The following is a 25,772-nucleotide window of genomic DNA, read 5'->3' on the forward strand; positions in this document are numbered from 1 at the left end:
CAGAAAACAACTTTCATACACGTACAATAAAATAATTGTATATTTTTTTATGTATATATGTTTTTGTACAGTAAAAAAAGTGGTTGCTTACATATTGCTGCCTTGCATCCTGCTTGCAGCACACTCATGTTTATATTTGTGCTGACATTTTTATCCCATAATTTATATAAATTCAGTTGATATTTTAAATGGTTTCATGGTTATGATATAAGATGTCTAAATGGACAGCCATAAACACATCTCTTTTTTCTCTAAGCAGTAAGAGGCTGGTGTGACACTGATACACTTGCTTTTTGCAGCCCAGCATTTTGTTTTAAAACTGATTCTTGCTTTAAGAGAATTCTTACATTTACTGTCAAGCTGCCTTGAGATACACCATTTACTTTTACTTGTGGCAAATTTCGGTACATTGCTTCAGAAAAGAGCAACAGCTGGGTTGACATTTCTGGGGAGAATGAATCTACACCTCATTTCGTCGGGGGCCAGGACTCTGAGTTAATGGTCAAAGAAACGGTCCATTTTCTCGAAGCTCAGCAGCTGTGTGTGCTTAAGCATGACTCTGACCCCCTTGTGTGCTTAACTAAAGCTAGAGAAGATTTACAGCGGAAAGACCACTGCGTAAAACATGCCAGGAAACTAACCGGCACGCACACGGAGGCACGACAAAGTGACATCCGCAGGGATGTTGGATGCTGCGGTGCTGTCCATGGTGCTGAAAGTGAATAAAATGAAGGGAAGGCTGCTCCGGGTGGGGGTGAGAACGTGCTCCGTGCTTTATGCCCTAATACATAAATCTACTGATATGGTCCACGATGTATCACATGCCTCACAGTGGTCGCAGCTGTCTCTAATCCCCTTTGAGATGTCAGTGTTGTGTTATAGAGCACAAGAGACATTTCATTGATTATGGTTATTTTGGAAAATGTCAGTACGGCGGGCTAGTCCAATGATGTTGACCTTTTAAGCTGTGTAACTCCGCTGAAACGGCTTCACAGAACGGTGCAATCCAGGAAACATTATTGATCACGATTTGTAGCAGATCTTAAATCGTATATTTACTTCTCCTCAAAACCCGTTTGAGTGGCAACGATCAATAGATTTTGTCTGGAAACAGCGCGCATGGTTATCTTAAAAGGGGTTTTAACACGTAAGGCAAACATTAAAATCGCTCAAAACTCTCCAAACTGAGTGGGATTAACGGCTTAAAATCTCTGTATTATGGGTTATTAAAATAAAAAAGATGAAAACTTTACAGGACTTTGTCATTGGGAATGTGTTTATTAGGACCCTTATTGATGATGCTTTGTGGATCATGTGAATCATGCGCACAATATTGTCTTTTTTGGCAAAGTAATGGTCAGGGTTCAGCCGGAGCAGACACACAAACATACGCGTTAACTTGAGCTTTTTGAGATGCCGCCTACTTAGAGCACCGTTACGCATTGATTAGTCCCCCACAGTGAAGCAGCAGCGGAATTTCTGGGTGCAGATAGGACCACTCCTCTCTCTGCATATGATTTTTCCATCCCTCTCCCTCTCTCTCCTCTCTCCACAGTCGGGGCACAGTGGTGGTGAGGAGGGGGGAGGGTGGTCTTGCAGTCGACGAGAGGAACAGGAGTTTATTGAGGAGTAGCTGCAACGAGAGAGAAAAAACGCATGCAACTGAGCGCCGCTGCCTTGCGGATGGAGAAGAGAGAGAGGGAGAGGGGAGGAAAGATCGCGCTCGGACGAATGACCACTCTGTGCTGAGAGAAACTACCGCCTGAATTGTTTAACTTGTTGATGCGACGTATTTCTGCCGTTTCTCCTCTACCGTGAGGCTGCGGTGGCTGATAAATGGGAGGCAGAATCGCAAGTGTTCTCTTCCGAGGATTTTATGAAACTCACCCTGGATGCAGTTTAAATAGCAGCCTTCACTAAGGTGGGTGGTTTTTAATTTTTTACTGACAGAAAATTATCCTCGTGTGTTGATAGCAGACGCTTTTTTGACATTCAATTCATATTCTGCCGCAAAGTAGGCTTCCATAATAACTGAGAAAAAGGCTCGAGAGTGGCACTCAACAGTGCTATGCGCAGTGTCAGCACAACTAAATAGATTCTCGTGTTTTCAATCACAATCTGGAAAGCCATAGGTGACCATCAGTGTCTCTATGTGGTGCTTTTTCCTCCCCTGCAGATGCGATTCATCTCTGAGCCGTAGCACTGTGAGAACCGGACCAGGGTTGTATTAAACACTTCAGGTCAGCATGGCAGCAGGTGTAGCGGCATGGCTCCCGTTCGCCCGAGCGGCAGCCATAGGATGGATGCCCGTGGCGAGCACCCCGATGCCCATCCCTCCCCAAGAAAAGAGGAAAGCCCAGGACGGACTCATCATCCTGAACGTGAGCGGGACCAAGTTTCAGACGTGGCGGACCACTTTGGAGAGGTACCCGGACACTTTATTGGGGAGCACAGAGAGAGACTTCTTCTTCCACGAGGAGACAAATGAGTACTTTTTTGATCGTGACCCTGACATCTTTAGACATATCCTGAATTTTTACCGCACGGGGAAACTACACTATCCGCGCCAAGAATGCATATCTGCGTACGACGAGGAGCTGGCTTTCTTCGGTATTATCCCTGAGATCATTGGAGACTGCTGTTATGAGGAGTACAAGGACCGAAGGCGCGAAAATGCAGAGAGGCTTCAAGACGATGAGGACAATGACATGAACAATGACGTAACGCCGGTGAACCTGACGTACCGGGAGTTTCTGTGGCGGGCTTTTGAAAACCCTCACACCAGCACCTTAGCTCTGGTCTTCTACTACGTCACAGGCTTCTTCATCGCCATATCAGTGATGGCCAACGTGGTGGAGACGGTCCCATGCGGGTCGCTGCCCAACAGGTCGAAGGAGATTTCCTGTGGAGACCGTTACGCACTAGCTTTCTTTTGTTTGGACACGGCGTGCGTCATGATTTTCACTGTCGAGTATCTCCTGCGTTTGATCGCAGCTCCAAGCCGCTACAAGTTCATGAAAAGTGTGATGAGCGTCATTGACGTTGTCGCCATCATGCCTTACTACATCGGCCTGGTCATGACAGACAATGACCAGGTGAGCGGGGCTTTCGTCACGCTCAGAGTCTTCCGGGTCTTTCGGATTTTCAAGTTCTCTCGGCACTCTGCAGGACTGCGCATCCTGGGCTACACTTTGAAGAGCTGCGCCTCCGAGCTGGGCTTCCTCCTCTTCTCCCTCACCATGGCTATCATTATCTTTGCAACGGTCATGTTTTATGCAGAAAAAGGCTCTACAGCCAGCAAGTTCACCAGTATACCTGCTGCGTTTTGGTACACCATTGTCACCATGACAACACTGGGGTAGGTGGCTTTATAAAGTCCATAAAAACATATGGGTTTTTCCTAACCTAAACCACAGTCTTTATTTGGTTCACAGCGCTCATGAAACACATGCATTTTATCACAGCAACAAGTCAGGTTGTCACATGTTCAATCACAGAAGCACTAGGAACAAACAAGGTCTTATATTTTTAGATCTTTATGAGAAGTAAATAGGTAAGCTCCCTAAGCAACAGGGGCTAATTGTCACTTGGCCACAGGTGTGCTTTCATCGGGCACATTGAGCGCTGTTCAGCCGACTAAAGGTCAGGAAGATTCAGTTTTATAGAGGCGTGTGTGCACCACTCACTGCCATGTTCACTGCCTATCAATGAGCCTGCACCACACAGGCAGCCTTTGAGGTCGGGCCTCTTCCCTGCCTGTTTTCAAGGGTCTCTGTTTGAGCTGCTCTTTTGGAAAGGTTACTGCAATGGACAGACACACTCTGACCAATCAGGAAACACTGGAGGTATGTTCAAAAAAATAAAATAGAAAAAAAAACCCTCATAGGAGACCTTTAGGAGCAGAAAAGCAAACAATACACAGGCTAAACTGAAGCATGAGGGGATATTACATTCAGCTGCTACACACAAACACACACACCTTTCACCCCCCTCTCCTCTCTACTGCTCATCCACTCTCTTTCCCCTCCTTCAACGAGCTACTGTAAATATTTGAACGCTAATTTCATGCTCATGAACAACCTCAGCTGTACTTTGTGCTGATGTAGCATAAAATAATTAAACGTGGTTAAGACGATTACATCAAATTAATTTGTATTGATGAGCTCACTCAGCCGCTCAGCTGCTTGTCGTGGGTTATTATTAGTATTGTTATTATTACTGCTTTTCATTCCAGCTCAGCATTCTGGGCTTGAGTGCTTTCCAAGGTGCTGAAAAGTTGTGCAAATGAGTCCACTGGCATGTATTAGGGTTATGTATTTCACACATTAAAGGTGCAGTGTGTAGTGGCGGCATTTAGCAGAGCAGACTGAGCATAGTATGTTAAAACTATTGGAGTAAATTTGTTTTTGTTCACTTAGAATGAGACTTCTATGTCTACATGAAGCAGGTCCCTTCCAAGAAGACCAGCATCTTTCAGTGACATCTTTCTACAGTTTTACTGCAGAATACTGGAAACGTACACATTTTTACATTTGATTAGTGGCAGCATCAAATGCACCATTTAGACGACAGAGAAAAAAAGGAGTAGTTTTTGTTGTGCGCAAAAGACATTGAATTGCTAGACGCTTCTGATGGTGAAAACTACACAACTAACGTATCGTATAATTATGCATTCAGAGAGCTTCTAGTCCTCAGAGGTAACCATCGCTTCACCAGTGGGGGGGATGAGCAGGAGAGCGTTTCAGTCTGACATCTGACTGCGAGATATCGTTAAATGTTTCCATTTCTGTTGTTTGCTGTCGAGAGCGAGGTTTTATGTTCAACAGTTGCAACATGTTATATTTCCAATCCTGCAGAATCCTGTGGCATGTGTTCTGTATTCACTGCTGCACAAACAAGGTTAAACAGCTAATGTTAGTCCTCATGCCCTCCTCTACACTGATGACACACAAACGAGGTTCTGTTGAAATAATGTTGTTTTTCATTAGAAGTCAAAACAGCACACATCAAACATTTGGGAAACAAATCGCCTTTAGCTGTGTGCAGTCAGTGTGTGTGCTCCTCCGCGTGTCTGCATGTGTGTTTGTGCTCTGTTATACATGCATACATATGTGGGCTTGAGACGTGAGCACACTGTGAATACAGAGATTAAACGCGTGCTCTTCTACATTAACTTTGGTTGAGCAGGATTGTCTTTTCTTCATACGCACAAACTGAGTGATATTCTTGACTTTTCATGTGCTTCATACCCTCCCTCTTGTTTGTCTGCCTTCATATCTGCATTGATGCAGCCTCACTGCACCTGTTTCAGCTCTGCAGGCAACATATGTTTCATCCCTATTTCTGTGATTTTTATTTTTATTTGTTTTCACCACGACACCCTCCCTCTGTTTGGCGTCACGTTACGCATGAAGCAGGGTTAGTAGATTTCCTGTCTTCTCAGTGGCATACAGAGCTTCCCTCAGCAGTCATTCAATACCAGTCGAACCAGCACTCACGCGCAAAATGACCAATAAGGGCATAATTGGTAATATGCATGATGTAGTGAAGCTGCCACCTCAAAACTAATGCTGCATTGACTCTGCTTTCCATTTGGGTTTACATCACAGATGAAAGATGATTTGTGTGAGAGGGTACATTATTTATCTTTTGGGAGCAACAAAGATATTGCTGCATTCAGCTCGGAATCCCCTTTTTGTGTTGCTCAGGATTGATTTGAAAAAGATGTTCTGCCGCACAAGAACAGAACTGAAGCGTCCTTGGTAATGGGGACATTTCTGTCACTCTATTGTGAACCATGACAGCCTGGCTGACAGATTTGCAACCTAAACTGTAGCCTTGCAGTGGTGCAGGATGCTGCAGAGTAGACCACCGGAGGAGAGGCTGAATACCCATCACTGAGAGACAGAGTAGTCTCCTTCTCATGATCCATCTTTGTCCTCAGGTGTGGTTTAAAAAACATACCTCACACACACAGCAGAGCTGATTTGAAGCTGTCATTTTGCACCGAGCACACTAAAGTGCCGTTGTGCTCTCGTCCTGTAACCTTCAGGTTCTTATCTGATCGAGGAAAATGAGCTATTCTGGTTTGTTTCGGAACCCAGCGTGCAGAAAAATGGATCCTCATCCAACAAATAGTTATTTGAGTCACATTTGAAAGAGGTAGTCTTTTTCTTGGCTTGCAAATAAGCTCTTTAAAGCCCAACTCGGCGCTGCAGACTGAAACCTCAATTTGGAGCGTTTGAAAGCGTTTGATTTCAGTCTGATAGTCAATGATGCTTTTTCCTGCATGGTATCATGATGCGTTTCCACTACATATATTTTCAATTTCCCTGCCTCACACCCTGTGGAAGTAAAGACAGAGGCATTCGTTCCCTCCCCTGCTGATGGCCCATTGATTGTGCTTAAGCAGACGTGCAGACATTGGGGGAGCAGGGGCTCCTGTTCAGAGGCACTTGGCAGGCAGCCTGAATGAAAAGGAAGGGTGCCTGGAGACCAACGGAGAATCAATAGCTCTGTGCAGCTGCGTGTCACACCTCTGTGTGTCTACCGCTCTGTGCCACCAAACACAGGACGAGACCCACTTATCCCTCCTTTTTTATTGAGGCTAATCTCTGCGGCTGCTTTTGGATAGAGGACGCTGCCTCCAAAGAATTGAGTGACTGAGGTTAAAATATGTCATATTAATCTGCGCTGTGATTTGCAACCTCATTGAAAGATGCACAAACTTGAGGGAGTATAATTCAGTGACTTGATTCAATATTGTGCATTTAAGGCCGCAATGGATTCCAATTTAAAGATAGCGTTGCACTTTATTAGGCTGGAATCAGATGCTGCAGTGTTTTCTTGCCTTTGTTTTCTCTAGATGATCCTCACAGTCAGGGTGAATTAGCAGCAGAGGGAGTTTTTGGTGCTTCAGATCTTTTAAGTGATTTAAGGTGTAATGGAGTGCACTGCTGAGAGCAGCTGTGAAAACGGTGGAAGTCAAGCGCAACCCACCAGGGAAAGAGGAGTGGGGAGAACAAGGTTTAGTGTGGCGTGGACACACACACGTTCCCCTGGACACAAACACACATTACCTTTGGTAGACACTAAGGCCTCAGACGCCCATGCTCTCACTTTCCTCCCGCTCCTCTTATCAATACCCTCCTTTCAGCAGCTGCCCCCAGGTGATGTTACGAGGAATTATCGTTCTAATTACTGATTTGTCGTGACAACTACTCGGTGCATTGCCCTCGGTGCGGCACAACGCAGCTGTAGATTGAACCCACTCAACAGATGCAGTATTTATCACCATGTCGTTTGTCTGTGCTCCAGCTCCACCCACCAAATACGGCTGGAAAAGGCTTGACAAGTGAGCCCTATAAACCTCTCCAGTTAGGATTTATAAGACAGAGGAGGCAAGGTTAACAGACAGGAGGGTCACTGTAGGGCCCATAAACTAGCACAAGTATAACCATTATCATGCTTGCGACTTCTGACACCTCCACCCCATGGCAATCACGGAGTACAATGCAAAGTGTCGCCTCTGTGGATCGTTGTGTTGCAGATCAAAGCTTTTTGAAGTCCAAACCCTTTGCTGCATGTCAGATATAATTGAAAGACACAGGAACAATCTGGAGGGCCTCGACTGTATCTGTACCCAGAAGATAACAAATGCGTTCTTGATGATATACTCCTCATGTGCAGGGAGAAGTAAGCACGCCCCTGGCAGGCATTGCAGAGGATTTTCACTTCTTGTATTTTTTTCTTCATCTGAGCATGACAGTCATCAAGAACATTTGGTGTGTTTGATTATGAACTGCAATGGGTGTAATTTCTGTGTTCACTAGAATACATTACACCACTTGGCATTGTGTATGTTATGCACATTATGAAAATCAGCAATCCATTATGAGAGATGTGATGTATGACTGTGTGAAGCAGAAGTGGCTGCTGTGAGATGTGTAGGCTGCCATTAGCCTGCAGGCTCGCAGCGCCCCTCCAGGTGCTTTATTGGTGAGGAGAGGTGATGCTAATACGGGGCTGGTATAATGGTCCTGAAGTGACAGGTGACTTAATGAGGGGAACCTGGCACTGAAATGTGTTGAGTGTGAGCTCCCGTCTGCCCATGCAAATGTCTGTGAAATGGAGAAGTGAGAGTGAGGGGCAGGAAACAGGCAGCCTTCTTCAGGGGGAGATTAAGATCATTGTAAAAGACAGGATCAGTGTGGAAAAAACACGGAGACGTTTTTTTTTAATTCCCTCTAAATTGAAAATACGCAAGCTTGGCATTTTCTTTATTCTCTTTGTTTTCATCTCAGTGGAACGGCTTCACACCAGCAGAGAGAGATTTAAAAGGGTGATGTGGAGGTGTGGGATGAATGATTGAAAACATTTTATAGGCTTTCATATACCTCAGATTTATGACATCATATTTGTGTTCTTCAGGAACTTCAAAAGCTTTCATTTGCTCTTAAATTACATTTTAATGACAGACTTTTTTATTGTTAGATTAAACAGTGTCGAGGAGGAAATGTATTTGTGGTCAGTGAACCCTGAAGTGAAAACAGATCATGTGCAGCTGCTAGGTTGATGTGAGGATACTGTGTGTGTGAACTGACTCTTAAAGCAGGCATGCGTCACTGCGGATGGTCAGATTGATAAATAATCTATATGGCAAGGACAAATTGGCTGTCCTTCTTTTTGATTCGATTTCTCTGACAACCCCAGTCTTCGAGGCAGCACCAACAACACTCATTCCACGCACGGGCTTTTCATTAATTCACTTTGAATGTGCTGCATTAAGCAGGGAAATAGACTAGCATGTTCTGCTCTTGGGCCTGTGTAGCGTAGTGTGAGGACATAAAATATGGCATCAGTGTTTTTCTCTGCTCAGCACTTTTTATCTCCTACTTTGTATTGCGGGCAACAAACAAGATTAATGGAATTTCCCAGAACAAGATTAAAGTTAGTCTGAATGAATGCAGCATCACCGCATTAGGAAATAAGGAGATATGTGAGAAAAACCATCACCTCGATTTCATTGTTGTTAGAAAGCATTTGCTCTCCCTGACACTGCTTCCATCCAATCTACCAGCACAGAAACCCTGAGCCAGCTCCAGTCCATGAATGCAACGAGGAAATGTAGAACTCTTTGTGACGCTGTCCTATCCTGAAGGTTGATATGTTGTAAAAGATATCAGATGTAGAGTGTGTGATGAGATCAAATAGTGTGAAAATGATGAAGCCGGGCCCAACAGCTATCTCCTCCTATAGCCCTGCACAGCCTATTTACATACTCAGCATTTACATACAGATGGAAACTGCTTGTCTGGTCATGGGGATTGGTATTCAGACACACATAATGCCTCCTCATCACTTTGTAGAGATGTATCCAACAGTATTCAGAATAGATTCTTTTCACTTTAGTCCTCTAATTTACATTGTAAATGGAACAAAATCTACCGAGGTATCATGTTTGAATTACATTAAGAGTTTTGTGCCAAAAGAAAACATGATTTTAGGATCATTAACTCCATGTCTCACTTATTATGCTGAACATTAGGCTCTACTTAAACCAATTCTATTATTATACCTCTGTTTACAACAGCTCAAAGATTAAGGTGATTAAAGATCCTCCTCTATAGGCTGACAGTTCGCTGTAACAGTTTTGCTCAGGATGCAAAAAGAATATTTTGTACAATATAGACTTAGTTGAGCTGAACTCTGTGTATATCATAAACACATTTTCATGTGCATTTTGGAATGTATATTATAAGAACAGCTGAGGGTAGGAAAGGCTAAGATTTAGTGGCCAAGGATACATAAGTATCAATTCCTTAAGCCTAAAACTCTAACAAAAATTACCACCACAGCCAAAAATGCAACACATCATGTTCAAGCCTTTACCCGGTGTCGTCATACTAAGCTTACTCACTTGATTAATGCCACAAGTTCATTTGTGTTCCGTAAAACCCCATGTATCTGATAAACCCTCTTTAGTCCTGAAATAGCATTACAGCACTTTCCATTTTATTTGGTGATGATGTTAGGTGTAGCTACTGCCGCTTTGAAGTTTTCAACAAGTAATTTTTGTGACTTCACTGCAAAAAACTGAAATCTTATCAAGTGTTTTGTCTTGTTTTCAGAAGAAAATGTCTTTTTAGACTTAATGTGAGCCACATTCACCTGAAAAGTCCAGAAAACTGTCTTGTTTCAAGTCATTTAAAGACAAAAATGAGGTCTGAAATGCTTGTGACAAGTAAATAAAATCTGCCAATGTTCCAAGAGAAAAGTAACTTGTTGCAAATTTTCTTGCCAAGTTTTCTTCAATTGGTAGATTTTTTTTACTTGTTACAAGCAATTAAGACCTAATTTTGTCTTTAAATGCATCTGGACTGATCAGGTGAATGTGGCTCATTCGAGTATATAACAAGATAATTTAACTTAAAATAAGACAAAAACACTTGATAAGATTTTCTTTTTTCCAGTGTTTCAGGTGACTTCAACAATTTATTTTGTTAAAACTTGCCCCCCTGTGTATGTAGTTGTGTATCCCCTATCACCCATAGACATTATAATAAATAGACATTGTCTGTGATGTCATCTATCTGTTTCTGATACAGAGTTTTGAAGTGTGTTGTTGTCAGCATCCCTGTTACACTGGAAAAAAATCGAAATCTTACCAAGCGTTTTTGTCTTATTTTCAGTAGAAAATGTTTATTTATTCTTGATATGAGCCACATTCACCTGACCAGTCCAGAAAAATGTCTTGTTTCAAGTTATTCAAAGGCAAAAATTAGGTCTGAATTGCTTGTAACGAGTAAACGAAATCTGCCAATGGAACAAGAGAAAAGTTACTTTTATTGAGACATTATTCTAGTTTTAGCAAATTTTCAAGCATTTTTTTCTTGTTCCATTGGCAGATTAGTTTTACTTGTTACAAGCAATTCAGACCTTGTTTTTGTCTTTAAATAACTTGAAACAAGACATTTTTTTGGACAGACCAGTTGAATGTGGCTCATATCAAGAATAATAAGACAATTTTTCTTAAAGTAAGGCAAAAACACTTCATAAGATTTCAGTTTTTTGCAGTGTAAAATACTGAACTCAAGAAGTGGCTTTTGAGTGTCCTCATTAAAAACTACAGGTTGTCTTCTGCTTGTCTATGCCAGGTCGTCAAACTCGTAATCTTGTTCTATTAGAGAAATGAGCCATTCAAACTGAAATATTTTTTATACCAGGCTGTAAACACGTTTATATCTGATGTAAAAATAGTCTTTTTTTGTCTTGGAGTGTTTATGGTTTCCAGTACTTCTGGAGCCAGCCTCAAGCGGACACTCAACAAACTGCAGTTTTTAGCACTTCTTCATCCACTTAATTTTCCTCTCTGGAGGATGCTGCTTGGTATCGCTACCTACTATGTAGAAATTTGTAGACTCATAAAAAAAGCAAATAAAAGCAACCTATTAGAGCTAGTTCTACTTTGTAAACTCACACTGTCAAGTAATGATAAAACACGCCCATTAACAGCAAACTCATTCATTACCCAGATATACATTGTGCATCCCTAATAGGAAATAGTTGGATACTTAAAGAGACTAGATGGTTTTAAAATTAGTTAAAAGACTATCATAAATACAGATTTATATCATCTGCAGTAATTCCAGAGTTTTTCTTTCACCCTGGGTTTCTTTTTGTTTCTTAAATGTCACTGCAGTGAAGATCTTTGTTTTCTTGTGTTGCACCTCTTTGGATTTCATTGTCAGCCCATTTAGCCAGAAAAAAAAACAATGAGTTATTTTTACACTCCAGTTACTGTACAGATTAAAAAGCTAGATATGCAGTGTTGCAGCAATTAGAGGTGCTTGGAGGCACTTTTTGTTTCTTTTGGACACAGACAGGATCGCTTACATAATATCTGTGCAAGGCCAAGCAAAGCAGCTGCTGCTGGCTCTTCATTCTCTCCTAATATGACTTATTTTTAATTTCTCTTAATTGGTTTGAAGTCAGAGTTGTCTGATTTGTATTCATTTGTTTGGTGTATAGAATAATCTCTTTGCAAGGAAGCAGATAAACAATTTCTTTTGGATCTGCTCTTTTAAATGTGCTGAGCTCTTTCAGCCACTGAACTACCCTCTTAGTCAGAGATCTTCACATTCTTTCAGTGGTTTTTCTGCTGCGCTGTGTCACTTCATGTTCACTTACAGTCAGATCTCACAGCGAGTAGAACATTGTCACACTCAGCAGACATTAAAATAGTCAAGAACAGGCTCTGAAAGTTTCCTTCCACTCACTTGTTTGAATTTTCATAGTGAGGTTTTTTTTTCTTTCTGCAAGGTCAGAGAGCTAATTAATATCTCCACATAGTGTGGAAGCAACAGAGGGATAAAATGATACCCATAATTCCCACACGGTCACATTAGCATTGTGAGAAAATTCTCTGTAATGAAATGTAGCCCAAACATATGTGAGTCAGCGGCCTTGCACTTGTTACTTTTAACGTAGCACCGAGGCTAATCAGCATACAAACAACAGGCTGTAGTGTGTTGTCATGAGGAGCAGCTACATTTACCCTACACTGGCTTGTAATGAATGCTGAGTGAGGAAGAAACACTTCTTTTATTTTTAGATGCCCTTTTTGTGAGCCTGGTGCTCATTACGCAGCATTTCCCAGACATAAACCAGTGTTTGCACCTTTTTTTATTGACGTTAAAGTTATGTTTTAAGCATCGGTGAAGGTGAGCGGAAGGTGATGATAGTCCCACCAGCTCAATGTGAGGAGTTTAGGGAGGGTTATATTACTTATTGCGCTATTTATTCCTCAAGCACATGGGACAGCATTGCAAACACAACATCTTGAAATGGTACCAGCTTTTATAATGCCAGAGCACGAGTATCCCTCCCCCTGACATTTGTCTCTTTATCAAAAATGCCCCTCAGCCAACAAGCCAACATCTGTGATCAGCAGAGATTCAGAGATTATCGCCAACAGCAATCATCAGTCTGCTCTGCGAACAAAACAGAAAAGAATTCAAAGAGGGATGTAACTTCTGCTGGCTGACACCTCGTCTGAAGAGTGATGGGATATCACTGCAGATGCGGCTTTAAGAAGAAAGTTGTGCTGTTTTTAAAGCCTCTCAGCAAAACACGAACTAGGCTGAAATGAAAGAAATCCATTAACCTGACAGTTACCCTACATTTGAAGTACCTGCGCTTTAACACCGTGTAGCATGCATTTATTTCACTATGGCACACTTTTTGATGATATAGTAATGTGTAATTTTCAGCTTACATCTTGTACCCTGTGAGCGCTGAAATCAATACTGACTTTTTTCATCTACCAGAGACACTCTGAAGGATTCAGAGGGAAACAGGGAAACTTTGATGCACACACATTAATTGAAACTTGGTTTACAGCTCATTCATAATACTCGAACGTGAGCGGCTTCATGGCGAAGTCATGAATATTGATTCAGCCCATTTGTCAGCTTTAAGCTTCGTCTTCCCTGCTCGTGAAACGTCCCATTTATCGGAGTTGAGGAATCATGTGCCAGTTTGCAGCACCACGATACCACAATAAAAGCTCCTTATGATCAATACTGATCCCCCTTCAATGAGATTCACAGTGCCCGCTGTAGAGGCAGAATACTGATCTCTGTATTGAGACTTGTGCGGAGCTGCCCACACTCTCCACTGTTAACCCAGTTTCATTGTGAAGTCTTTGCCACAGGCTCCATAGATTATTAGTTTCTGTATGCAGAGCGAATGATAAGCGGCTATGTCCCATTTGAGTTTAGGTATAAAGAGCTTCCTCTCGTCTGCCTGGCAGGGAGGTCCTGCTGAGATGAGGGATGTCAGCCTGTCACCCTGACGCATGGCAGCTGTTTCCTGCCTGGCCCAGCTTCTATAAATAGCCAAATATATCACCTAATGTAGGCCATTTGGTCAAACTGAAACCAAACAGGGCATGTGTGGCTTGTGGGGCGATATTTTTCTCTTCACCTCTAACTGATTTTTCATGTTCAGGTGTATCAGTGCGACAATCACCGTCTCTGTACCATCGTCCTTTTTATCTGTCTCCTTGCTGTCTCAGGTGGATTGATGACACATTAAGTGGCGTTCTTTCTTTTATCATACGTCAAGTTCAGACCTTTAGACTCCTTCAGCAAGAGCAATGCTTGGTTTTAAAGATAAATATCATAAATGTTGTTTTTTATCATTTCTTTTCACATTATTTCTTTACCATTGGCTGTAATAACATCCCCACTCAGGGGCTGCACTGGACAATACCTGGATAATAAAAGCATTCTCCAACAAGGCTCTGCAATGCCTGGATTTTTATCATCAATGTGATTTTTTTTTTCTCGCTGTGTGTTGCAAAGTTGTCAGCTTTTGAACGACTCTTCAAAATTTCAAACACATATAACAGTATAATGCAATTGAATTACCTCAATCGTTGATCTTAAAGAGTTACCACTGTGTTAAATCAACACTTCACTGCCACAGTCTCAACAAGCAGAGAGCATTAAATCTCCACAAAGGGAAATGGTGCTGATGCTTTTATTGCGCCCACCTGCGGTAAATTCAGGGAAAGTCACATGACAGTTTGAAGGCAGCACATATCAGAACTTGTCTATTGTCTGTATTTCAGAGTAATTTACTACCCTCCAGGGATTTAACACTGTATTTTTCCTGCTTTCTGCACAAACCCAGATGCAGCCTGGCTTGTTGAATGACTTTGCCTTGAGTCTTTAGGCTAGTCTGCCCATCTGTTTGACAAATAATACAAGATCGCAACATCTTCTCAATGTATTTCCATTAATTTCGATCCTGATATTTGTGCTTCTCAAAGTACAAATCCTTCCTGACTTTAATGATCTCCTGACTTTTCCTTTATCACCACAATGAGGCTGAGATGAGCTGTTTTAAGTCTCTGTATTGATAGTCGTGAAATTTGGTGCGTGCATTTATGTCCCCCTCAGGATGACGTCTATTAACTTTAGTCATCCATTAACATTTTATCTAACACCATCATCAGGTCAAATAATTAAATTTTCCACTTCTTGGTTCTATGGCCCACTAAACTAATGTCAGTCCCATTAATCTCAGCTCTGTTCTTTGTTTAGGGCTAATTAGTAAATGTGGAACTGCCAACACACTCAGCTAAGTACAGGGAATGTCGTGTCTGCTCAGAACTGGCATTTTAGCTTTGTCATTTTGTCTTTGTGAGCATGCACACTTACTGACTGCAGCATTCGCTTCATCCGTAAATCCTCAGAGAGGGATTGCAGCAGTTTTGTTTAGGTAACTGTTTGAAAAGTCTTGTGATTTTAATTTGTGCTAATTCCAGTGATCATCAAGCAGAAACCTCTGATGTTAAAAAGAAGAGCATGCAGGAGGGCTGAACACAGCAGCTCTTCAGGTGCCCACTTGAGAACAGCTCCAAAAACCAAGAACCAAGAACACCCATGTTAAAATGCCACCTCCTGTACATGCAGTATTATGGGTGGTTTCATCTTTATGTCTTTCATTGTGAGGAACACAACTTCTGCATTATAAGGCTTACTTAAGCCGTGTTTCCATGAAGCAGACTGTTTCGTTTCGTCTCGGTATACGGCGCACATTTTTTGGCTTTTCCATTGACTTATCCCGGGACGGATCCCTGAAAACCGAGACGAGCCGGCCTACTCTTTTGGGGCCCTTCCGTATGGATGCCAGACTGAAAAGAATCGTCACTTACCCCGACAGCGGCTGCATTTCTCCTGGCAGCACACAGACCTCTCTGAAATAAAGCTTGATTGCACTTTGTAACAGAGAGCTACATGCCAATCACAGAGAGGGCGAAATGCTGCATGTCTCCCATGTATGCTCTTTATTTACCATGCCGCGTTTTTCTTCTTTGTTGGATTTATTAGCGGAGTTAACTGTGTTGCACTGCTACGGTGTCAAGCTATTGTTTAACAGCTGCGGCTTTTGGCATCTGGCTTACAGACCACCTACCACGAGACGGTACAGTTTGCTGTGGAAACGCAAACGGGATCAGGCTTAACTGTACCAAATCGTGCCAAATCGTACCGAACTGACCCGGACTGCTTGGTGGAAATGCAGCTTTTGCTTCTTTCCCTTGGCTTCACCTCTTAACCTCTTGCTCAGTTAAGCAAAAGTTTGGTTAAGTCCACCGCGGCGAATGTCGATGAAACTATGCTTCAAAAACTTACAGTGTATGGTGTCATTAGTGCAGGCTTTTAAATCCATTGGTTCAGACAGTCGGCTGTGATTGGTTTAGCCTTTAATTTGTGTTTCAGCATTCCAACCCTAAGATGGATCTCATGTGAGAAGAAATGGCTTTTTACTGCATTTCATTTTGTTTGATTTTTCTCATTTATTTGATATAAAGCTAATTTTTCCTTAAACTTTGGCAGCATATGAATTACACTCCACATTAGGGACACCCTAGTCCAATTCATGTGATCAGAAACTGGAGCCAATCACATAATTACAGAATTGGTCAGAATCAGACATTACATCCCAATCAGGAATATAGGGTATAGAAATATATATATTACTGAGTGAAATGTGAAGTGAAATTAACCTATTTACAGCCTGGTTCAAAAAATGTCTCCTGTGTGAGTCGCTAATTTTACTATCAGCACACACTGTAGGGGGGTGAATTTTTATCTAACTGGGCAGTTCAGAGGATATTCAGATAGCAAGCTTGCCCAATCAGAGGCACAGCTCAAGGTCACATGACCGACAGCGCCCTATGGCTGTTCGTGAAGCCCTTGCCACTACCAATACAGCTGAGATAGCCGATGTGCTTCATTTTCCATTTCAGATGCAGATGAGTGACGTCGGGGAGACTAGGTTCATGTTTGATACAGTCTATGAGCAGAACATGGCAGGAGTCTTGGACTCTGGGGCAAAAAAATACTTGGTCGGGACATCCCTCCTCCACATTGATAATGTAGCAGCTACAGTCAGCACCAAAAGTAAAGCAATTAGTATTTGGTAGATTTTTTTTTGTAACAATAGAAATTGATCATACACTGCTGGAAAGCCTGCAGTCAATCAACTTACCAAACAACACCAAACAAGAAGCTTCAGCAGAATGAGCTGTTTGGCATTGGCAGAGCAGATTTGGCAGTTTTTTCATTGATGCCATCCTCATACTAAACTCTGCTGCTCATCCTACAAATACACGTTCTTTATTAACATGGCAACATTTAAAAGGAAAATAAAAAAAACTTTTCAACAGTATAAGATTAATCTCTAAGATTTATTGTTACAACAAAGAAATAATTTACCAAACACAGATTTCCTTACTTTTTGTGAAATGTTTCTTTTGTTTGGAGTTGTGGTTCTGTATAGAGTTATATGTTGTCCTAAACAGGACAATGAGCCTGGATCTGGAGTAATGACCAAAGCATGCACACGAGCTGTGTTTACTAAATGTTCATTATTCCAGCTGCTGTTAACTGCTTTTCTCTCTGATCTCTCTATGAGCCTTGCCTTTTTAAGTCTGACGTGTTTGTTGTAGGTTCCATCACATTCAGCCAAAAATTGCATCCCAGTATGTATCCCTTGTTCCTTTGTTGTTGGGCATTACGTAGCCATCAAGGATGTTGACAGGCCAACACAGTTTGATGACAGTCTTACCCTTTGGATAATCAAAGCCAATTAAATGAGAGACATTGTGTAAATTTGCAGGATTAGAGATGAAAGTTGCAGGACAAAGCAGGACATCAGGTCACCCTGCTGGCTCGTCTTGAGGCGAAACTGTGAGATTTTCTTTGTGTAATAAGTTAGAAGTGTATGAAAACCTAGAGTGAGCACAGACTCAAAGAGGTAAGTTTGGCTAACAGCTAACAAGGCCATTGCAGGTAAGGACTTAAATCCTGAGCATATCCTTACAGTGGCTTCTGGTTGGATTTCATTGGTTTAAAAATAGCAACAATTGCACCCTTTCTTTTGAGTGAGACAGGTGAAAGCGACTTTGGATTGATATGTTTGTCTAGGTGTTATTGAAGTGTGGGTTCAGCCCCTACCTGGAGAATTCTGCTCCATTTCTCTCTGCATGAGTCTCACACAGGAGCATCTCTGCCGCTGAAGGATTGTGTTTCCATGTTTGGGTTTTAGCTCCTTTTTTAAGGTATTAATGGAAAAAAATCATAAACAGTTGATTATTATTTGTAGTTCTCCCCTTAGCCAATTGTCTATAATCCCTGTGGAGGAGCTTAAGAGTTTGATTTCTGGCATGCATGGCCTTATCTTTACATAACGGCCACACACAAATGGAATGTGTCTCGTTTTGACTAAGCCACACATTCAGGGCCGAAAGGCAAAGACAAGCGACCGAGTTGAGCAAAGAAGAAAGCCACACAGTTTACCGCATTAACAAAGCCAGACACTGCAATCAATTCCAGGGCCAGGATGCTCTCATTTTCCTGCACTCTCTGACATGCATGGTAACACACACACACACATCCCATCATTTACATTCCAGGTGTATCTGCTGGTGGCACATGTGGTGATTTTGAATCCTCTGGTCCTTCCTGTCCTCTGGAGGTTATTTGGGAGACAGATCCAGAATCAGCTTCTCTAATGTGACATTCAATTACCTCCAAAGGTGAAGTGGTCTCATTCAGATCCAAAAATCAATTTTGCATGGACAGGGCAGCAGTTTGCTCCTTCAGGCTCCTCTGCACAATTCTGTGTGCACACACATGTTGGTGACAGAAAAACAAGCCGCGCCGCCGCTACGTTTCGACTCCCTTCGTCTTTTCTACGAAACGGCATCCATCAAAGTTAATGGGCTGTAATCATCACCACAAATACACTGTCACACGTCCCACTGCTCGCTCCCAAGTATTCAACTCCCAGTCAATGGGATGTAAAGAGTGACAAGCTCCAGGAACACAATTTCGCATGTCATTAACAAACTCTGAGCGAGAAATGGAAGAAAATCAGAAAAACTTTGCCATTTTTCAGAGTGAAAATAAAAATCTCCTCTGTTGACTCAACATCTGTGGGGACTGCAGAGGAGAAACATTCATCAGGACTGCATGTGACATACAGTCAATATTACTGACACCGTGTTTTAGGCAGCCATCAACGTTGTCGTCCTGTGAAATAATTCTTATTAAAGTATGTCACCCGTGCTGACAGATCCGCCGTGTGGTAGATAGATTAATTTTCCAAGTAGCCAATCCTGCCAGCTCAAAATCAGAGTTCAGCGTATACTGTATATCTACTTATCTCCAGGCTGAAAGCTGCTGGACCTCTGATTATACATCACACAGACTCACACGCACACTGACTACTCTTTCAGTGCCTGGTATGGCAGCGCTCCAAGAAGACTGTCCCTGATGAATTTGAGTGTTTGATAGGATGTTTTAGCTGTAGCATCCCCACAAGACAATTTGTAGACCTCAACAGATGGAGAAGTCCAATTAGAAAACAGGCGAACGAATGAGAGCGATGGGAGGAGAACGTTCCAACTCTTCCCCTCTCCCCCCGGGACAAAGCAGCTAATCTTAGAGTACAGGTACAAAAACCAACATCACTTCTGTTTTGGAGGAGAAACATTTAAAAAGAGAAAGAGAGAAAGAGGGAGGGAATGAAAGCTCGAAGGCAGGCGGAGGGGAAGAAAAAGTGCCTGTGATTTGATTTCTTAACACTACACAGGCAAAGAGGAAAGCGCTGAATTTGATACAGCTTGCTCTCACTCCACATCTACAGTATGTAAAAATATCTCCTTCTGTTGTCTGATTCTTCAAGGGCAGACGTCCCACAAAGCAATTGCCTTGCCATCAGCCAAGACCAAAAGAGAAAAAAAAAAAAACGCAGAAGGAATGAAAAAGTGCTTAAATATAGCAAACCCCCCTGGGATGGTGGGAGGGAGGGCGTGCTGTAGTGTGATTAAAATGAATAACCTTCATTCAGTCACGATTGTTAACGGTGCGGTCTGTGCCGGAGCCAAAACTCCGCCTGTCCTCACTGTGTTAACATCGTTATTCATCAGCAGGCCTGTCCTCTGCATTGACAAAGATGCTCAAGTTCTAAATAATGGGCGTCGTGTCATTAAGTACACATAATTTCTCCCTCTGGCCCGGGGTCAGTTTAATTCAAGCTCCAGCCACTCCTGCTGTGAAAGCAGACAAAGCAATAAACCTGTTGATGACTGATAGATTGTGTGGACGAAAAGACCAATTTTCATGGGTAAAATGACCTTTCAGTGGTGGTGTTGTTGTTCCGCCCATGGCCCTGAGTTATTATTTTTCGTGTCTTTTTTAGATTTGACAGGAGAAGTATCGTAGAGCGAAATGGAAAAAGTAATGATGTCCCCCGTGTGCATGTGTGGGGCGCGGTTGCAGGTGGGTAGATGGTGGATACGGCTGCAGCTAGTAGCAGCTCTGCTTCGCCCTCGGGGGCCAGTCAGCAGCTGTTAGAGGAGATGCAGCTCTTCCTCAACGCTTCCCCCAAAGGTTCTCGCTGGTTCCTGGTACTCGCTGTTATCTGGTATGCGCTGCTGTCGCCAGTCTGGCTGCTGTCCACACTCTCTGAGAGAGCGCTCAGTACATTTTTACGCTTCAGCACTCTTTCTGTCTCATCCCAACCTCCGCTATTCCCCTCAGTTTCGCTGTGAGATTTTTGAAGTGCTTCTTTGAACTTGCAGCTGTTTTTTTTTTAAACGGCTGGAATTAGCACCGTGATGTTTATTTCAAAGACACTCCCTGAGAAATTTAAATCACCACTTTATCTGCTGTGACTAATAATATGCAGCATTTTCTGTTTAGATATCTGTCTACCTACAGAATCTCATGGGAGACGTTTACTACCCTGCACGTGACTGTAGTGTTGTTTATACAGGAAGCAAATTTGGAGATGAGAGGCTACAGCTGTTTGGGGTAAAAAAAACCAAAAAAAATAGCTGATGTAGACATTTTGAAGCTGCAACTCAAACAGAATTTAGAAGTTTTCTGGGGTCGAGCCGGAGAGAAAAAAAATCGATCTTACCCACAAGATGTGTATTATCCAGAGGCTTTCTGCTTTCTTCCAGTTCTGGGGATTTATTTGGCCTAAAAGGCGTTAAGTCTTAGCTTTTCTATGAACAGTAACACACCCAGAGACTGCATAATTAGGCTTTCACCATTTGTCTCTGCATCATTAGGGTTCATCTGCTCAATAGGAAAAGTATTCTGTCCAAACAGTCTTACTATAATGTCCAAATACGAACTTGTTTAGGAGCTTCCAATCCTCATAGTCTACGTCAGGGATGAAGTGAGCTAAGCACTCAGAGATTGATTTGTTACGATGTGAGCACGATGAATACCAAAAGCTTTCCTTTGGGAAGGAAACGCTGCACAACTTTTTCTTCCTTCGTTAGAAATTAAATAACCTTTTGGTTTTGACCTGCTGGTCAGAGCTTTAAACTTTAGATCTGAGAGATGGTGAGGGGCATTTTCAATTATTTTATGACATTTACACTGAATAGTTTAAACTGTTAGTAGGTTAAGGGATACTCCAGAGATTTATTAATGGATTTCCATAAAGTTGTAAGAGACGCATTACAAGTGACAAATTTTATGAGCAGAGGCTGAGGAGTCCTGACTCTTGGTCTCTTGGATTTCAAATCCCCAAAATGCAACTCTTTCATTAACCTTTCCATGAGCGGTGAATGAAACCCCGTATTTATAGTTTGCACTCAGGCTTTGCACCATGGCTTTGACACACTCCAGGGTATTTCTAGGTTTAAGAAAGTTTCTTTAGAGCCGCTGAAGACATTATGTACCTGTTTTTCTGCACCCTGTACTTCTCAGGCTGAGGATGTGTGCAATGTGGTTTGATACCTAGAGAAAAATCAATACTCAAACCAATCAGTAAATACAGTTGTAGATGACGACTGGCCAAAGCTGGGGGATTTAGAAGACTAGCGTGTAACTGTGGGTTTAATGTGGGTGCAGTATTACCAGGAACAGAAATTCACTGAACCCAAAATCTGGTGACACTGCCTCTAAGAAAAGCTGATTTTCAGATCCTGTAGCTTGTGGATGCACACGCTGCAAACTCCGAGTTAAGGGGCCATTTGGTGGAGGGAGCTGATATCCAGCGGCTGCTCTGTGTGGAATCGCACATCAAAGTTAATCTTTCACCGTCTGCTCTGGTGCCGCCGAGCACTAATCTGCTGTCAGTGTGATGAGGCTCCTGGACCAGTTCCCCTTCCCCAACACACAGGCACTAATCCACGAGACCTTTCACGTTTCCCCTCTTCTCTATCACCTGACCACACAACAAAGGGCACAGGGGTCATTTTGAATCCTCATCTTATGAGGGCGAGTTGACAATGTGCATTGATCCCTGTGTACAGTGTGTTCCAGTAAGAGGTGAAATGAGCAGCATCCTGATTGTGCCGTTCATGGAAATATTTCACAGCAGAAAACACCACCACAGCTTTTATTTCTTCATTTCTTCCGTCATTTGTTAATTTTTCCACTTTTAACCCCCTCCAGGCCGTCGCACCAGAGGTGAAGGAAACCCGCAGTTTGCTCGATCAAAGGTTTCTGTGTTCAAGAAAATGCCACCACTCCCTCGCCCACACGCCGATTAACCCGTGATGAATACGGAATGAGCTCATTAGCATAATCGCTTGAGTGTCTGATGATTTCTTTTTATTATCACGTTTCTCTTATAATCCATAGCTGCGGCGCCCCATCGAGCTCCCAGCCCCTCTTTCATGTTCCTTTGCCCTCCCCATTCAGCCGAAGCACTGTAATTGCATTATCAAGGCATTATACTGACGTGGAAGGAATGTATTTTTAGCCTCTGGCTCTTCTGAGCAACGTATAGAAGGATGGGCAACAATCTAAACATGGCATGACAAGTTAGACTCATGAAGTTTGAGTCTATTTATGTTTGTTTCATCACATCCTGCATGATCAGAGACTTGCATCATTCAGACCGCCTTCTGACACACAATGAATATCATTCCCACATTTATGTGTCCGCGGGATAGCGCACTGCTTTCCGATCCACACAGGTGCTTAACCCTTGTAAAACTCCCATAAATACAGAAAACACTATCATCTAGTAATTAAAGGAAATGGCCACAAGGATAGTTGTAACGATGACAAAGAGCTGGATTGTAGCGTGACTTGGCATATAATAGCAGAGAAATAGGACTGCTTTTTTGCATAGGACAGCAGTTGTTTCTTGAGTGTCAGCAGGTGTAGACTGAGAGACTGGAGAAGAGCTGGAGAAAAGAAAAATGTCAAGCAGGGCTGTGCTAGCACTGCATGATAATAGAAAAGGAGGAGGGGGGAAAAAAAGAAAGAGAATGAAGCGTTTCATCTTCGACTCATAGTTAGAGGCAGGCAGGTCCGGGCTGAGGAAGGGTGAGTCAAAGTCAGGAATGGAAGAGCGGTAGAGAGGAAAGCTTTTTATCATCCCTGACTCTTAAGAAGATCTCCCAAATGAGAGAGGGCGTGCATGCTAATGTCAGAGCGGCGATGATAACTAGCCGCCTAGTTTAGCGGGGTGAGGGTTAAGCTGGGATTTGGAGGGCTGAGGGAATACATGTTTGATATGTGAGCGAGGAAGAGCCGAGGTGCCTTTGCCGGAGCCATACGTGAGGGATTATTCTATATGGTTTATCTGTGTCTTCGTGGCTGAGAGAGAGAAATTGCACCGGCCTTTGGTGGTTCCGTGTCATTCCTGTGACTCCGAGGTGAACGTTCAGTTAGAGGATCAAAGCCGCGTTGACACCGCTTCGTCACAAAGTCTTCATTTACAATGCATTAACACCAGCTGGCAAGCAGCCTTGTGGGCCATGGCTGTTTCCTTGAACTTCACATGCTAACCTTCACATGCTAACCTTCACATGCTCCGCACAGTATTCTGCAGAGACCGAAACTCGACTGGATTGTGGGAAGCATACAAAACAATCCCCTGCATCGACTCCACACTTCATTTTCCTGCATTTTGAACATCCTCTTCCACCGCGATCTTGTCTGTGCATGTTTGCCCGCTGAGTCGGAGATGTTCACCTATCTCAAAGTTGTCCTTCCCCGTGGCTATTGTTCGCAGTTACTCATACTCGAGTGCTCTGTTTCTCCTACCACACGCATTACAGCAGGCAGTGCGGTCCTCCGGCTCCCTCCTATCTCAGCCTCCCTATCTCCCCATTATGTTGTGTAGTTCTGCCAGCCTCCCCTTCTCTCCCTTATCACCTGCAGTGAAAATCGGGCTAATCCCAGCGCCTGTGGGATTCCCCCCCTCGCTATAATGATGTATATCTGAGTGGATAGCATCAGAGCACAGTCCTATCAGCCCACACACTCCTAATCCCATCAGTCTTTGGTGTCCAAACCCAGGAGAGACAGTGTTTTGGATGTTGTGCTCCAAGGCTGAAGCCAGAGAAGCTGCGCAGAACATCAGGAATGATTCGTGGCGTTTGGGGATCATGTTGGAGATCATGTTCATTTATTGTGCCTCTGACACTTGACGCCTTTGTGCTATATCTCCCTGAGGATTGCATTGCAGCAGTACACGCTGAAGCTGTGCCAGTGCATTAAAAGATTCTTGCAGGGTGTTTGCCACCAGCATTGCTGCCAGTCTCCCTGGCATAACAAAGATAGTATTTAACAGTCTGTTCATGGTGGAGAGAAATACAGAATGTGCTTAATATTTGAACACGCTGACCCAAACACCAAAGACATTTACATTCGGTTCATCAATAAATAAATGAAACAGAGTTTCATATATCTCTTCAATTGTTTATCAGCGAATGCAGCAATCTTTGTTTGCTGCGTTTCTCTCCTCTCACTGGAAAGTCAGATTCATGATGCCCATTGGCAGAGAAAAGAACGATCCTATAGCCTTTCCTTTCTTGTTTTTACGAACTAAATTTTTTATGAGGCCTCAGACATAACCACCCTCAAGACCTCTACTGCTGCGCTCCATAAATTCCACCGTCTTCTCGAATACACACCAGAAAATGAATCTCTTCTTGTCACTCATGTTAGTATGCCTCCATGACACGCGGGCGGTGTAATCCATTTTCTTGAGATTCCGAATTCATAGTTGTATGAGCATGATGGAGTTCAGGGGGGAAAATTACATTTTTTTTGGTACATCTATTATTTAACTGTCAGCAAGGATGAATATTGTGCTCTTTCAGCCTTGCGGAGAAGGTACAGAGAGCCGTATTGTCGTGGAGCATTGCTCCATTTGCTCCTTGTCACAGCCTGTAAAAAATGGAGCCTTTCGTGGTTGGTCAGTGTAAGGCTTCATCACTTCTGTGTCAAATCCACAGATAAGATTTTAATGTTGTGTCCACTCTGACACTCTTTGATCCTCTGCTGCAGCTTAACGATTCACATCGGGCCTGCGGGAGGTGTCACTAGTTTCTGGATATGTGAAACTTCCTGACATTGCCACTGTCTCCGCTCAGTTTTAATGCCTCGCTCTGTCATGTAAAACTTTTGATGGGTACAGTAGGTGACAGTATCTGGTTTCAGGTTAATTGAAAGGTTTTGGTCTCACAGCTTTGGAGGGCTCGTCTGCGCTGTTCAAGCCGTCGATGTGTGAAACTGAGCATGTGAAATTACCCCGGGAGGCACTGATGGGGAGCCTGGTGTGCGATGGGATGGCTGCTGAAGGTCAAACAGGAAACCGTGCATTCAAGGAATTATCAGCGACATGCTGAGGATGCAGAGAGCATGTCTGGAATTCACCAATCTCCTCTTTTTGAAATGATAAAAAATGCTAATGCTGTGTCAGGCTACAAGTGG

At 42.9% G+C, this 25,772-nt stretch overlaps 1 protein-coding gene across 2 annotated transcripts in view; it reads left to right on the top strand.

Annotated features, from left to right (window-relative positions):
- The first annotated feature begins 1,477 nt into the window (after nucleotides 1-1,477).
- The window catches only part of LOC141796513 (A-type voltage-gated potassium channel KCND2-like), a 39,414-nt gene continuing 15,119 nt past the window's right edge, over nucleotides 1,478-25,772 (top strand). For both annotated transcript variants that reach the window (XM_074677678.1, XM_074677679.1), the window contains exons 1-2: nucleotides 1,478-1,921; nucleotides 2,177-3,358. In XM_074677678.1, coding sequence (XP_074533779.1) covers nucleotides 2,247-3,358 — 1,112 coding nt within the window. In that variant the 5' untranslated portion in view covers nucleotides 1,478-1,921; nucleotides 2,177-2,246. The remainder of the gene's footprint in view (nucleotides 1,922-2,176; nucleotides 3,359-25,772) is intronic.

The sequence above is a fragment of the Halichoeres trimaculatus genome, unplaced genomic scaffold (assembly GCF_033239565.1).
Source record: "Halichoeres trimaculatus isolate MK-OKI-2021-1 unplaced genomic scaffold, fHalTri1.1 fHalTri1_scaffold_10, whole genome shotgun sequence".
Lineage (NCBI taxonomy): Eukaryota > Metazoa > Chordata > Actinopteri > Labriformes > Labridae > Halichoeres > Halichoeres trimaculatus.